Source organism: Oryx dammah, unplaced genomic scaffold, assembly GCF_014754425.2.
Source record: "Oryx dammah isolate SB20612 unplaced genomic scaffold, SCBI_Odam_1.1 HiC_scaffold_29, whole genome shotgun sequence".
In the NCBI taxonomy this organism is placed as follows: domain Eukaryota; kingdom Metazoa; phylum Chordata; class Mammalia; order Artiodactyla; family Bovidae; genus Oryx; species Oryx dammah.
Window position 1 is genome coordinate 49,584,814 of NW_024070213.1, and position 14,320 is coordinate 49,599,133.

The 14,320-nt window shown below is 42.6% G+C and overlaps 1 protein-coding gene across 2 annotated transcripts in view; it reads left to right on the plus strand.

Moving 5' to 3' along the window:
- Positions 1-1,884: 1,884 nt before the first annotated feature.
- Positions 1,885-14,320, plus strand: part of APPL2 (adaptor protein, phosphotyrosine interacting with PH domain and leucine zipper 2) — a 55,580-nt gene continuing 43,144 nt past the window's right edge. For both annotated transcript variants that reach the window (XM_040234818.1, XM_040234819.1), the window contains exons 1-2: positions 1,885-2,093; positions 10,370-10,468. In XM_040234818.1, coding sequence (XP_040090752.1) covers positions 2,040-2,093; positions 10,370-10,468 — 153 coding nt within the window. In that variant the 5' untranslated portion in view covers positions 1,885-2,039. The remainder of the gene's footprint in view (positions 2,094-10,369; positions 10,469-14,320) is intronic.

Genomic DNA, 14,320 nt, shown 5'->3' on the forward strand with positions numbered 1-14,320 from the left:
CAGCCTGAGTCGTGTCCGGCTCTTTGCCACCCTGTGTACTGCATCCTGCCAGGCTCCTCTGTCCATGGGATTCTCCAGGAAAGAACACTGGAGTGGGTTGCCATGCCCTACCTGTAGGGCATCTTCCCGACCCGTGGATCCAACCAGCATCTCTTACACCTCCTGCATTGGCAGGTGGGTTCTTTACCACTAGCGCTGAATGATACTTGATAGAAAATACAGGAAAAGGAAGAAACATGGTATGAGCGTGACTCTACTCAACAAGAAGAAAGAATATGGTGGGGAAAGGTTGGTGGATGATTTCCCCATGGAGCCTACACCATGGCTCAGGAAAGGTTAGTGCTGTCTAGAGCCAGACAGGGAAGAATGGGCTGGGAGTTTTCAAGTGATCAGGCAGAACATCACTGGCTTTTCAGAGGTGTTTGCAATTCAGACTGCGCCTTAATATACCTAGGTGTTTCTATAAAACACAGAATTTGTATTTTTTAAAAAATCATATTCTGCTTGCTTTTTTTGTTTGTTGGTTTGGTTTTGGTGTTTTTGTTTGTCTGTTTTTGGTGATATGTCCTATTACAAAAATCTTAGATTCCTAAAGGAGGAGATGCTGAAACCCTTGCCTTTGGTATAAGAAGATTTCAAGTTTCATTTGCCAGTATTCACCATCACCTCCTCTTCCCTCTTTCTCTTCTTCCTCTAGCTTCCATTAACTGACTCTGACCAAATCATTCTTAGGGTCCCTTAAAAAAAAAATCTCTACTCTTCTCTTCTCCATGTAACTCTGTGAACTTCTCTGGTTGTCCTTAAAAAAAAAAAAAAAAAAAATCTCTAAATGACAACACTGAACTAGATCACCTACCCTAAAAACTTAATTAGGACATTTTCCAAAATGATAAAACATAGCAATTCACGAGGATGAGACCTAACCATATTAGCCAAATAGTTGTGGTTTCCCAAAAGGTTACTTCTAAATACCACAAATGATTCAGTTACCTATTTTTTTTTTTTTTTTCCCTAGAACTAGCTGACGTCTCTGCTCTCAGAGCTGTCCCGAGGGCACTGAGATTTTTCTAGAAAAAGTGGTACCGGGAGCTTAAGATTTTCACACAGCATTTCACAGATTTTCAAAACCTATCGGTTCTTAATCTTCTTTACTCAAAAAGTCTGGGTACCACAAGCAGATAAAACCTTATCTTTGCGCTCTTGTGGCTTAGCTGGTAAAGAATCTGCCAGCAACGCGAGAGACCTGGATTTGATCCCAACCCTGGAGAAGGCAAAGGCTACCCACTCCAGTGTTCTGGACTGGAGAATTCCAAGGACTGAATAGTCCATGGGGTCGCAAAGAGTCAGGCACTACTGAGCGACTTTCACTCACTTCCGTTCTTGAGTTCCCCCTCCTGGGCTTTAGATGCATTCACGAGCTTAAGCTGCTGCTGCTAAGTCGCTTCAGTCGTGTCCGACTCTGTGCGACCCTATAGACGGCGGCCCACCAGGCTCCCCCGTCCCTGGGATTCTCCAGTCAAGAACACTGGGGTGGGTTGCCATGTCCTTCTCCAATGCATGAAAGTGAAGTCTCTCAGTCGTGTCTGACTAGTAGCGACCCCATGGACTGCAGCCTACCAGGCTCCTCTGTCCATGGGATTTTCCAGGCAAGAGTACTGGAGTGGGGTGCCATTGCCTTCTCCGACGAGCTTAAGCACTGACCCCTTAACCACGGACCCTCACACTCTACTAGCCCTCTGGGAGCCGGGCGGGGTATGCGGTTTCCCGCGAGAGAAGGGCGCTGGCGGAAGCGGGGCCGCCACACTTCCGGTGGCCGTGTAGGGCGCTCGCCACACTTCCTGTTGATCCTGCTCAGCTGAGGGCTGGGCTGAGAGGAGGGCCGGCGGGCGGACGGCGGCGGCCACTGGCCAGGCGTGGGCGCGCGCGGGGCCACCCAGGGCACAGCGCATACGCTCGTCGCCTGAGCCTGGAGCACCCTCGACTGCCGCGCTATCCGCTCTCCGTCCTTCCATCCGGCCCTCTGCTTTCCGCGCGGCACCATGCCCGCTGTGGACAAGCTCTTGCTAGAGGAGGCGTTGCAGGACAGCCCCCAGGTACCTCCCGCCGCCCGGGTCCCCCTCACCCGAGGGCTTGAGGCCGAGGAGGCCCTTCCAGCCCCGGGGTGGAGGCGGGGAGTACGCCGGGCCACCTTGGGGGCAAGGAGGGGGCGGGTCCCGGCCCAGTGTCCTGAACCTGGGATGCTCCGGGACATGGCATCCCTCAGGCAGAGCTGGAGGCACCGGGAAAGCAACCCCCAGTCTTTGTGTCCCGACTGCTTTCCAAACTCAGCTGAAGCTGGGGCTGCTTGGCCTACACCTGGGCTCCACTGCTTACTAGCCGAGCGCCCCGGGTAGATAATCTCCAGATAATCTTTTTCTGCCTCAGTTTCGTCATCTGTAAGATAGGGATAATAATTGTACCTGCCTCCTAGAGTTGTTAGAATTAAAGAAATGCCTGTAAAGTTGTTAGAGAGTAATGTCTGGCACAGAATAAGAAGTCAGTCTTATTACTGCTGTTGATATGCTGGGACCTGGTGGATTTAGGGCCAGAGTGAGAGGCAGAGAGCCTGGACCTCTTTCCCAGCGGTGCCAGACCTCCCCTTGGCCCTATTTTCCCATTTGTGAAGAGGAAATTGTAATAATACAATACCTCTCTCATTTGTCGCACAGGGAAACTTCATTAGCACTCCCGAGATGAGATTCAAGTCCTTTGAGCTCTGCAGAAAGCTGGTGTGTAAATATAGTGAGTGCAGAATGACTTTAGTTCCTAAATCGGTACACCTTTCCCCAGGGAAGCTTTGTTCACCTTCATTAATGTTTCCCCAGCTTCTTATTTACCCTAGTGGCTCTGCATCCCTGGGTTATTTAAGTAAGGCTCTTTATTCCCTAGTATCTCAACTCTTAAAAAATGAGAGTAAGATTTTAAGAGTAAACTATTTTCCTCTCACAACTTCTCTTCACTTTTTGCTTCCTTTCGATTTTCTTCTTAATGTAATTGGGCCTCCTGGAGATGATCCTTTGATGAACTTACCCACTCTACATCTCTCCACTTCAGACTTAGTAATCGAAGGACTCTGAGCTTAGAAACTTGTGCCCATTTCTTTGTGATCTTCCTTACATAGTCAAGAAATTGTAAGGAAGCCGTGATTTATTATTTTTTTTAATTGGCATCCTCAGGTCTGATTGACTTTTTCAAAGACTGCTTTGAAGTCTCTGCACTTCTGGCATATTGATGGGACAAAAGCCCTTGGTAGAAGTCATTTTGTCCCTCCTCAGACTTGTTATGTGGGATCTGAAGATAATAAAGTGGGATTTGTATCATTTTGAACAAGGATTTCCACTTGCTTTGTAGTTGGAGAAACTGAGATGCAAAGATACATTGCTTTCCTAATGGAGTATGGTGATGGCTGAGCCAGATTAGAGAGGCTGCACTAACTGAATCTCAGTGTTGCCCTCACCGAGGAGTTAATATTTGGAATTTTTGGCTCTCACATCAGTGAATATGCACTAGTTCTGAGTGTTTTCAGGATGTACACAGCTATCAGGCAGGCTAAAGAGGACTGGCAAGCAAGTTGGGACACCTGGGTCCTAATTGTGGCTGTAACATTAACTCATCATTTGATTTGGGTGAATTCTTCATCCCTGTCCTGTGACTGGGGCTTCCCAGGTGGCACAGTGATTAAAAACACACATGCCAATGCAGGAGACACAAGAGACGTGGTTCAAACCCTGAATCAGGAAGATTCCCCTGATGGAGGAAACGGCAACCTGCTCCAGTGTTCTTGCCTGGGAAATCCCATGGACAGAGCAGCCTAGTGGGCTACGCTCCACGGAGTTGCAAAGAGTTGGGCATGACTGAGTGACAGCACAAGCCCAGTCGTGTGACTGGCTCGGTTTTTCCCATCTGCAGAATGAGGAGCAGATGATCTTTAAGGGGCTTAAAGTTTTATGTTTGAGGAAGAAGAGGTATGGAGGCCTTGTCATTCATCTTTAGGGTTCCTCTTTATGTGATGAATTTGTCATTGCTTTTGAGACATGTTACTTACAAGGGTTCTTAGGTTTGAAAGGAAGCTAACTTCTAGGACGATCTCTGATAACCATCAAAGTATAGTGTTCTTGTGTGGCGCCGGTGCCTAATGCAGCTTTCCTCCCAAGAGATTCATAGACTTATAATTGGAAAGAATCTAATCCAACTCCTTCGTTTTATCTATAAAGAATAAAAACCATAGCAAACACCTGTATCATATATGCATTTTATGTGCAAGGCACTGTTCTCAATACTTTACATATATTAACTCATCTAATCCAACAAATCTTTTGAAGTAGGTCCTCTATTAAAATTACCAAGGAGCAGAGAAGTTAAGTAATTTGCCCCCAAGATTATACATTAGAGTGGAAGAGCCGGGATTGGAATTCAGGCAGTCTGCCTGTATTGTTGAAGTTAGCCCAGCCACCTAGCACCTGGCTTTTCTGTCATCGGTGACCTAGAATATTTCACTAAAAGGAAGCATTCTTAAGAAACCATCTATTGTTTGTTTCCTCTTGTTTTATGTGGAGTATTTATGAGGGTTACTCCAGTAACCTGATTGCATAGGATTCGTTAATGAACACAGAAGCTTTTATGTTTAAACTCAGTGACCCAAGAGGAGCTGAATAACTGTTCATTGACCTTAGATACATCTGTTCACGTCCTTTTTTCTTTATAGTTCACAGCCCTGCACAACGTAGTATAAGACTAGTTGATGAGTGTACACATATTATCTCTGCTTCAGTTCAGTCGCTCAGTCATGTCCGACTCTGCAACCACTTGGACGGCAGCATGCCAGGCTTCTCTGTCCATCACCAACTCCCAGAGCTTATTCACACTCATGTCAGTCGAGTCAGTGATGCCATCCAACCATCTCATCCTCTGTCATTCTGTTCTCCTCCCGCCTTCAGTCTTTCCTAGCATCAGGGTCTTTCTAAGGAGTCAGTTCTTCCCATCAGGTGGCCAAAGTATTGGAGCTTCAGCATCAGTCCTTCCAATAAATGTTCAGGACTGATTTCCTTTAGGACTGATTGGTTTGATCTCCTTGCAGTCCAAGGGACTCTCAAGAGTCTTCTCCAACACCACACTTCAAAAGCATCAATTCTTCAGCGCTCAGCTTTCTTTATAGTCCAACCCTCACATCCATACACGACTACTGGAAAAACCATAGCCTTGACTAGATGGACCTTTGTCAGCAAAGTAATGTCTCTGCTTTTTAATATGCTGTCTAGGTTGGTCATAACTTTCCTTCCAAGGAGTAAGCGTCTTTTATTTTTATGGCTGCAGTCACCATTTGCAGTGATTTTGGAGGCCCCAAAATAAAGTATCTCTCTGTTTCCATTGTTTCCCCATCTATTTGCCATGAAGTGATAGGACCGGATACCATGATCTTCATTTTCTGAATGTTGAGTTTGAAGCCAACTTTTTCACTCTCCTCTTTCACTTTCATCACTTTCATCTTTAGTTCTTTGCTTTCTGCCATAAGGTTGGTGTCATCTGCATATCTGAGGTTATTGATATTTCTCTCGGCAATCTTGATTCCAACTTGTGCTTCTCCAGCCCAACATTTCGAATGATGTACTCTGCATATAAGTTAAAGCAGGGTGATGATATACAGCCTTGATGTCCTCCTTTCCCCATTTGGAACCAGTCTGTTGTTCCATGTCCAGTTGTAACCGTTGCTTGACCTGCATACAGATTTCTCAGGAGGCAGGTAAGGTGGTCTGGTATTCCCATCTCTTCAAGAATTTTCCACAGTTTGTTGTGATCCACACAATCAAAGGCTTTGGCCTAGTCAGTAAAGCAGAAGTAGATGTTTTTCTGGAACTCACTTGCTTTCTCAATGATCCAGCGGATGTTCACAATTTGATCTCTGCTATATGAGCAACAGAATGTTTTAGGGATTAAGATACTTGTCTCTGTTGCTGTTTGGGAGCCTCTGATCCTGGCTCTGCTGTGCTAAGTCACTTCAGTCGTGTCTGACTCTTAGCAACCTTATGGACTGTAGCCCGCCAGGCTCCTCTGTCCATGGAGTTCTCCAGGCAAGAATACTGGAGTGGGTTGCCATTCCATTCTGCAGGGGTTCTTCCTGACCCAGGGATTGAACCTGTGTCTCCTTTGTCTCCTGCATTGGCAGGCGGGTTCTTTACCACTAGAGCCACCTGGGAAGCCCCCTGCTCCTGGCTAAGTGCTGGTAAATGCTTGAATGTAATGACAAATAAGATAAGAATGCCTGCCCTCCGCTGGTTCACAGTCTGCTCTGGGAGACAGATAAGGAGAGCAGCAGTTCCTGCACTGTGTGAATACTACTGTGATAGGATCACAAATGCAACTTTGAGCGGCTGCAGCTTGCCCTTCTCCAGGGGCTCTTCTTTTTCCTGTACGTGGTGTGCTTTTGAGATAAAGTGAAGCGCTGTTGCTTGCTGTTTTGTTATGGTGTTTGTTTCCTTTGCAGTTGGCACAACTGAAGCACAGACAATGTTAAGACTAAGTTCTGAGATTATGCAGTGAGAGGTCCAACTGGGAAACCAGGCCTTTTTTAACTCAGGCAAGATGCATCAGAACATTACCTAGTGGTTTGGTCTTCATGGTGGAAGACTTTTGTCCTGCTGTACTCTTTGTTTATAATACATTTTTATTTCAGTAGACTTGGTTCTCAGAGAGGGCAATGGCACCCGACTCCAGTACTCTTGCCTGGAAAATCCTATGGACAGAGGAGCCTGGTAGGCTGCAGTCCATGAGGTCGGGAAGAGTCGGACACGACTGAGTGACTTCCCTTTCACTTTTCACTTTCATGCATTGGAGAAGGAAATGGCAACCCACTCCAGTGTTCTTGCCTGGAGAATCCCAGGGACGGCGGAGCCTGGTGGGCTGCCGTCTATGGGGTCGCACAGAGTCGGACACAACTGAAGTGACTTAGCAGCAGCAGCAGCAGACTTGGTTCTACTGAGACATTTCTGTCCCTCTCCCATAATATGGGAATAAGAGTTTTGTTTTTACCTTAAATATATATATGTAGTATTTATACTTGTATATATTATATGTGATAAATATTGAAACATTTTAAATATATAAAATATACATATACGTGTGTGTACATTTTATAATCACAGCTATTGAAATTGTGCCATTATATAATTAGATGCTGTTTTTAGGCATGAAAAATGTTTAGGACTATTTTATTAGATTACACTTGGTTTCTTTATTGTAAGATAGAAGGTAGTGTGGAGCTAAGGCTGAGGTGTTTGGTTTTGTTCTTCTATCCAGGCATACTCTTGAAAGTATAGAGTAGTAGAGAAAGGATGGAATTTAAATCTTGATCCAGCAGGTGACTCAACCTCTCTGAGCTTGTGTTTGTAAAATCACAATAAAATACTTGCTTAATTGTTATGAAGAATAAGTAACACACGTAAAGTATCAATATCTCCATGCTTGCATGTTACAGTAACTCCATAAATGATTGCTGTTATTGTCCTTATAATTATATGCAACAGAGTCCTCTGGATTTTTTGATAGAACTTTCCAGCAACTAGTGTACATTTGACTGGTCCTATTCCTTCTTCATATCTCAGAACATTCCTGTTGTTCCATGTATAAGTTTAAACAGATAAGAGAGCTGATAAATGTGGATATTAAAACAGTGTCTGAGATAGATGGGTATTTTTTTTCCAGGATGATCGTTCAGTTAGAAAGGGAAGATAGGAGTGTTTTTGTCAGTTTTAATGAGTATCATGATAAACATGTTCAGGATATAAAAAAAAGATCTGTGATGTAGTTTTGGCTGTTATCACAGGTAAGAGCATGATAGTAGGATGACCAAAGAGAAGCCAGCTCCAGACAGCTGTATCCTTCCTCCAGACAGGATGGGGGGCTGTGGGCCAAGGAGCATGCCCACTGACGAGACCCACCTTTGCTGGGTGATGGGTGCAGACTCCTGTGGTGGAAAAAAGGTTGGCCATTGGTGCCAGCCTGACCTGGGTTTACATTGCAGCCCTGTTGCTTCCCAGTTGTGGGAGGTTTGTTAGCCTTGATGAGCCTCAGTTTTATCATCTGTAAAATGGGTTAGTTTAACTGTGGTATCTAATAAAGTTGGTGGAAGGATTAGATGAAGCAGTATTTAGTGCTCGACACAGTCTGATACATAGGACATACAGAGTAAATGGTAGTTTTTAGTTTTCTTTCTGCTCTCTTTGTGGAGGATATTTATACAAGCCCTCTCATTTCATCCTACAGCTCATTTTCCATTCTGTTTTGTTTCTAAGAGTTTTAAAAACAGTAAGTAAGATTCAGCTAAATGGATGTGAGTAGTGTTTTAAAAAATTAAATAGCCTCGATCTAGTTGTATCACTCTCTTTCTTTCTCTTAGACATACTGTTATAGGAGCCCGAATCATAATGAACATTGAAGAACTCCGTCATCATTGACACCATGAGTACCGAAAGGGTTTCTCCTGTTAGCTGATGTTTATGTCAGTAGTTAACTGTGTAGATAATGTTGCCGTAGTGTTGAAATGAAACCATGCGTGTGAAGCCAGTGTGTAATAAGTAACTGACATTCATTATCTGCTTCATGATCACTATCCTCTGCTGCCACTATGTTTTAGACACTGATAGGCACCTTAAGTACATTCTTTACTTCTAGTGCTATCTGCAGATTAGTGTTAGGGCCTGAATCTGGACCCAGGACTGACATGGTCCCAAGGGGATCGCAGAGCCTTTGAGAGGCCCCAGTAGACTATAAGCCTCTGGAGAACAGAGTTGGTTCTGATCACCACTGAATCTCAATTCCCATCACAGTGTTTCATCCAATATTGGATGAAGGCCGAAGTATATACATGAATGAATGACTCCAGAGTAATAGACTAGTCACTGTAGGTTCCCAAAACATCTTTTAGCAATCTTCTTTTTTTCAAATAGTATATTTGAAAGAGATATAATAAAGAATTCTAAACCAATGGTTTTCACCTACTCATTGACATCCAGTGATGGATTAAGAGATCCAGTGGGTCACAGCCATGATTTTTGTTTTATTTGTTCTGATCCCTTCATTGATAGGAATTGGTACTGAAGAGAGTTTATTGGTTTCAGAGAAGGTATTTTTAGCCATAAAGACCTCAGGCAAAGCCAGGATAATATATACTGCTGTGAAGTGCCCCAGAGTTTGTCAACAAAATCAAAGGTCAGACGATTAAAACTCCTGGATTTCTCTTCTAGTTTATTGGGGGATGCTTTTGGGTCAGTTATTGTTCTCTTGCCCAAGATAAGTTAGAAAAAGAAAGAAGGAATTGAAATTCATTTGCAGGGAAACTATGCACCTTAATGGATTGTTCTTTGTAAGCTGCCCTGGAATCACCTTATTAAAGACATTTCTGTAGTTTCCTCTCTGTTCTGTGCCTAGTGGGTTATTTTCTGAAATAGAGATCCCATTGTCACTAATGTTTCCCATTGTGCTGGACACATTAACAGTAGTCCCTTGAACAGACATGGTCTCTTGGTGTGATGCCGTGATACTTCTTTAGACATCTTCCAATATATAATTATTTTCTTAGTGCTCAGCAGATCAGGCACCCTGCATGAAAATGGTAGGAAATACCTTTCATCTAAGACATTGCTCAGCTGTTCTTGAAACCCTGAGTAGTCTTCCCAAAGGAACGGAGCTAGCGTTCCTAAGTTTCTATTTGAGTTTTGTGCCCAGAACTTCTGCTGGCATGCCCACAGTACACGAAATTTCCTGGCCATGAGTTTTAAAACGTGGTTTACTAGAGTGTGACGAAAGACGCGGAGATTGATTGTAGTGTCTTAAGCGGAAGGAATGACACACTCCTGCAAGACACTCAAGATTGCAGAAAACCAGACAGATGGTTAACTACTGTGATGATGCAGTGCTGGGTGACCACACCCCAGGTACACAGACAGGACTGACACTGAGTTCAATTTATGGGCTTGAAGGGAGAGGCTGCCCTTTTTAACACTATTTTATTGGATGAACTTTACTGGTGCTTAGGTAGAGGCTAAAGTCGAGACAGATAATAGCCCTTGAGTCTTAACCCTTTAGAAACTGGCTTTCCTTCTCTGTTCCCAGTACTCAAACTGTATTCAGTTTGGCCTTGCACTGTAGTCTAAAGGATTAGAAAAGGAATTCTAAATTAAAGCTCCAGGAATCAACTTGTATCAGTATTAGCAATAAAAAAATAAAGCCAGAGAACGGTCATCTTCCCTTCCCAGTTCTGTGTGTGTATGTGTATTTGTTTTACTTCTTTTGTAACTTTTCCACTTAGAAATAATATTGGCCTCTTTTCTTGCAGACTCGCTCTTTACTGAGTGTATTTGAGGAAGATGCTGGCACTCTCACGGATTATACCAACCAGCTGCTCCAGGCGATGCAGCGCGTCTATGGAGCCCAGGTATCCTCCTGCCCACTCACGTGGAGAGGAACAGAGTAGGAGCCCTCTGCCCTCACCTTGAACTTCTCTCAGGAGGTCGAGAGATTTGAGTCAGAACACCCCCCTTTAAATTTTTGAAATAAAATCACAATTGTTTTTCTCTTCTCTTCATCTCAAAAAACTAAGGACAGTTTGCTTTCATAGCCTAAGAAAGAGGGTAATTTTCCTGTAACTAGTAGAACCAGTAGAAAGGTACATCACTGCTTTTTAATTAAAAAAAAAAAAATGCAGTCCCAAAGGGAAACATTTGGGTCTCCTCTTCCTACTTGTGAATGAGTGGGTTCAGTATTCTGAGGCATGGCTCTTTTGTTTCTTATAAATATCAGTCTTAGATGTCAGTGCAGGCACATAGAGATGTTTTTTCAAGTGCTTCCTCTGAAAAGACTTGAGTCACAGTTCTAGAACAGTTGGGTGGTTCTTTGTTTTGAGGAACAAGTATCTTTGTCTTGCAAAACCATGGAAAATAAATTGCTGAGTAGCAAAAGTGAATCTTTTTAAGATCAAGAATTGCCTATGTATGTTACTTTTTAGGATAAAACTTGAGAGTTACTTAAAAATAAAATTTGTTACCTTACACATCAAAATATTATGGCAACCAGTTTCATTATTAATTCCTTGCTGACTTAAATCTGTCCATGTTACTGTTTCTTTTTCTCACCTGTGATCTCTAAATAAATACCACATTCAGTGTATAATAGTATATGTTAGTAGTCATGTGTAGTCATTTATTATTACATACTTATTCTTCATGTATAACCACTTATATCATTGTTTTATTAATCATTTGTTCATATCATATATGGGAAAAAGACTCAGTTCTTGCCATTAGGGAGCTGACAGCTGGGTAGGGAGACAAAACAGTAGTAAAGAGTGTAGAGGTGCTGGGAGAGAAAGGGTGCCTAACCCGGAGGATTGTGCTGGACACCCAAAAGGAGGACGATTGTGATGGTTGAGATTTATTGACTACTTCTTAAGGTCCAGGCACAGTTTCAGAGGCTTTTACCTGTAATCATTTCATTTAAATTCACTCACAACTCTGTCTGGTGAGTGTTGTTACTATTTTCTTCATTTTCTAGGTCAGGAGATTTAAGGATTCTGATGATGAATGACTTCCCGAGTCCACTCTATTAATACATGGTAGAGCAAGTCAGCCTGAAGCCAAAGCCCAGACTCTTAACTACTAAACATAAGAGTGGTAGCCTGAGGTAGGGCAGCGGCAGTGGCAATAGGAAGAGGTAGATTGGTGATTGACTGAATGTGAAGGGGTCAGGTCGGTGAAGAATGAATTAAGAATGATGCCCAGGTCTCTGACTTGAACGACAGGGTGCACAGTTGGGAGAACACAGGAGGAGGAGCCGGATGTGTGTGGGGGTGTGTGGGGGTGTGTGGGTGTGTGTGTGACAGGGATGGCAGAGACGCCAATCTTAATTCTTGAAAGGCTGAGGTATCCATGGGACATCAAAGGGAGGAAAGAGAGCATATTGAAAGTTCAGATCCAGAGTTCAGGCTAGAGATAGAGATCTGCAAACCACTGCATTATAAAAGTGTTCCTTATTAATTGGAACTAATTTTAGTGACCAAAAGAATCACACAGTTATTTGTGGTTTTCCTTCTGAGGAAAACTAGGAGACTCACTTCGTCAGTTTTTCAAAAACCCTGTTTATTTCGATTACTTTTTTTGTATTTTTTTCCTGAATATTCAAAATTTAAGAGAATAGAAACATTTTTTACTGAAATTTGCTTGCTGTTCAGGAATTTGAATATTGTTGTCAAATGATTGGTCTCCTGTTTATGGTTTTAAGAGTCCCAAGACTTAAGGTACTACAACTCCGCCTCTCCCAAGAGTCTCTGCTCTGCGTCTCCATGTCTGTCAGAATCATTTACTTGGAGATGTCCAGACACTCTCTTATGTGTTTTTTTTTCTTTTGAGCCCAGAAAACTGCATTTTGCCAAAATTAAGTGGGTCTTGCATTCCAAGAGACTGTGACCAGCTCTCAGTTCACACCACATGATCATCACACGGGCTCTTGTGCTGGCAGAAATGCTTCCTTCTGCCTCGGCGTTTCCTGTGGCAGAAGCTTAGCAGGAGCGTCTGGCTAATGCTGCCAGCGCAGTGACGGATTCCGGCAGTGTCCAGTGGCACTCAGATTGGCTGAGGTCAGGGCTAGCTGGGTCAGGGCTAGTTGTTTTTCAGGTTTATTTGAACATGTTTTGTTTCTTAAGAAAACTTTTCTAACTCCTCTTTGATCCATTTGTTTATGTCCATGTATGTGGTTGGGAAGAAAGAGAGAAAGAGAGGGAGGGAGAAAGAGAAAGAGCTGCCAATATTTGCATTCAGTGTTTTCCCCTTAGGTTATGTTTTCTTGGTTTTATTTAACATTCTTCCTTAAATACTTTACACTTAGACCTGTTAAATTATATTAATAGAGTTTTGTAATTTCATTTTAAAATACAGGTGCTTAGCAAGATGTTTTTCATTATTACGTTTTTAAACCAGGTTAATGCTGTTAATAAATGATAAATGTTCATAAAAGATATTTTAAATCAAGCCACATGGTAATTTTCTGGATTCTGATACAGTGAACTTGACCATTTGGGCCTTAGTTTTTAGAAAGAGGAAGAGTGAAAAAAACTAGAGGAAAGTTCTGTGAGCAGTTTTGCTGATATTGGCTGGTTTGGGGGAAATCTGTAATTTTATTTGTCTTAAGCAGTAGAATGAAGCTACGGGCTCTAAGCTATTTTCAGCATTTTGCAGCAGTCCTTGGATCGCTTGTGGTTTCCTAAGTGTCAGACGCGCCATTGCGCACGCAGGGGCTGCGTACTCCATTGTGGGTCATCTGAATGAAAGAATTCGTCTCCTGCTGCAGAGATGGTTTACATACTTAGAAATCTCTGCTGTCTTTCAAACTATTGACTAAGTAAGTTTGAAACTTTAAATATATGCATGTGTATACATATTCAGTAAAAAATCTGCCCAAGTTTTGCATTTAATATATTTATTTTGATTTTGTATATCTGCTGTACTTTTGTTTCTTTCCTAGAAAGGTTAAGGTTTTTAAAAATCTTTAAAAAATGGATTTATTAGGATCTGGCAAGCTTACTTTGGTAATACAACTTCTCTCAGACGCTGTACTGAGGAAACAGGGAAAGGTCAAATGATGTTACCAGCAGTGTTAGTGAAACCTGGCATCTCCTAGAACCTGTCTTTCTCCTCCAACAGATGACAAGCCTCTGTAGTTGGTGCTTTCAGTCTGGATGGGTTTTTTCGTTTGTTCTGGTGTTTTTTTTGTTTTTTTTAATTACGTTTGGATGGAATTTTTTGACGTGAGAACCATGGTTCAGGCTCTTACTCTTTCCTTCAGCAAAACTGGCTTGCTTAAACATGGTCTCATCTCTGCAGCTCTTCCTTTTTTATTTAACTTTTTTTGTTAAATTTTTTTTACAACTTTAAAACACACCCTGCAGCATGTGGGATCTTAATTCCCCAAACAGGGATCAAACCCATACTCCTTGCATTGGAAGGTCAAGTCTTACCCACTGGACCACCAGGAACATCCCTTTGCAGCTGTTCTTAAACAGACCTTTTGGCGTGCAGAACTCCTGATCCTAAAATGCAAAAGTCCGCACTGGAGTTGGGAATCATATCTTTTCAAATTGGGCTTAGGCAGCGGGAGGGGATAGGAGTAAAGTACTTTGCAAGATATGCGTACATTTGTTATTATAAAGAGGAAAATACTTTTCTTTAGAAATGATGATATATATAGATATAGATATAGATATCAAGCTAAATAAGCCAGTGTTCCTCTTGAGAAT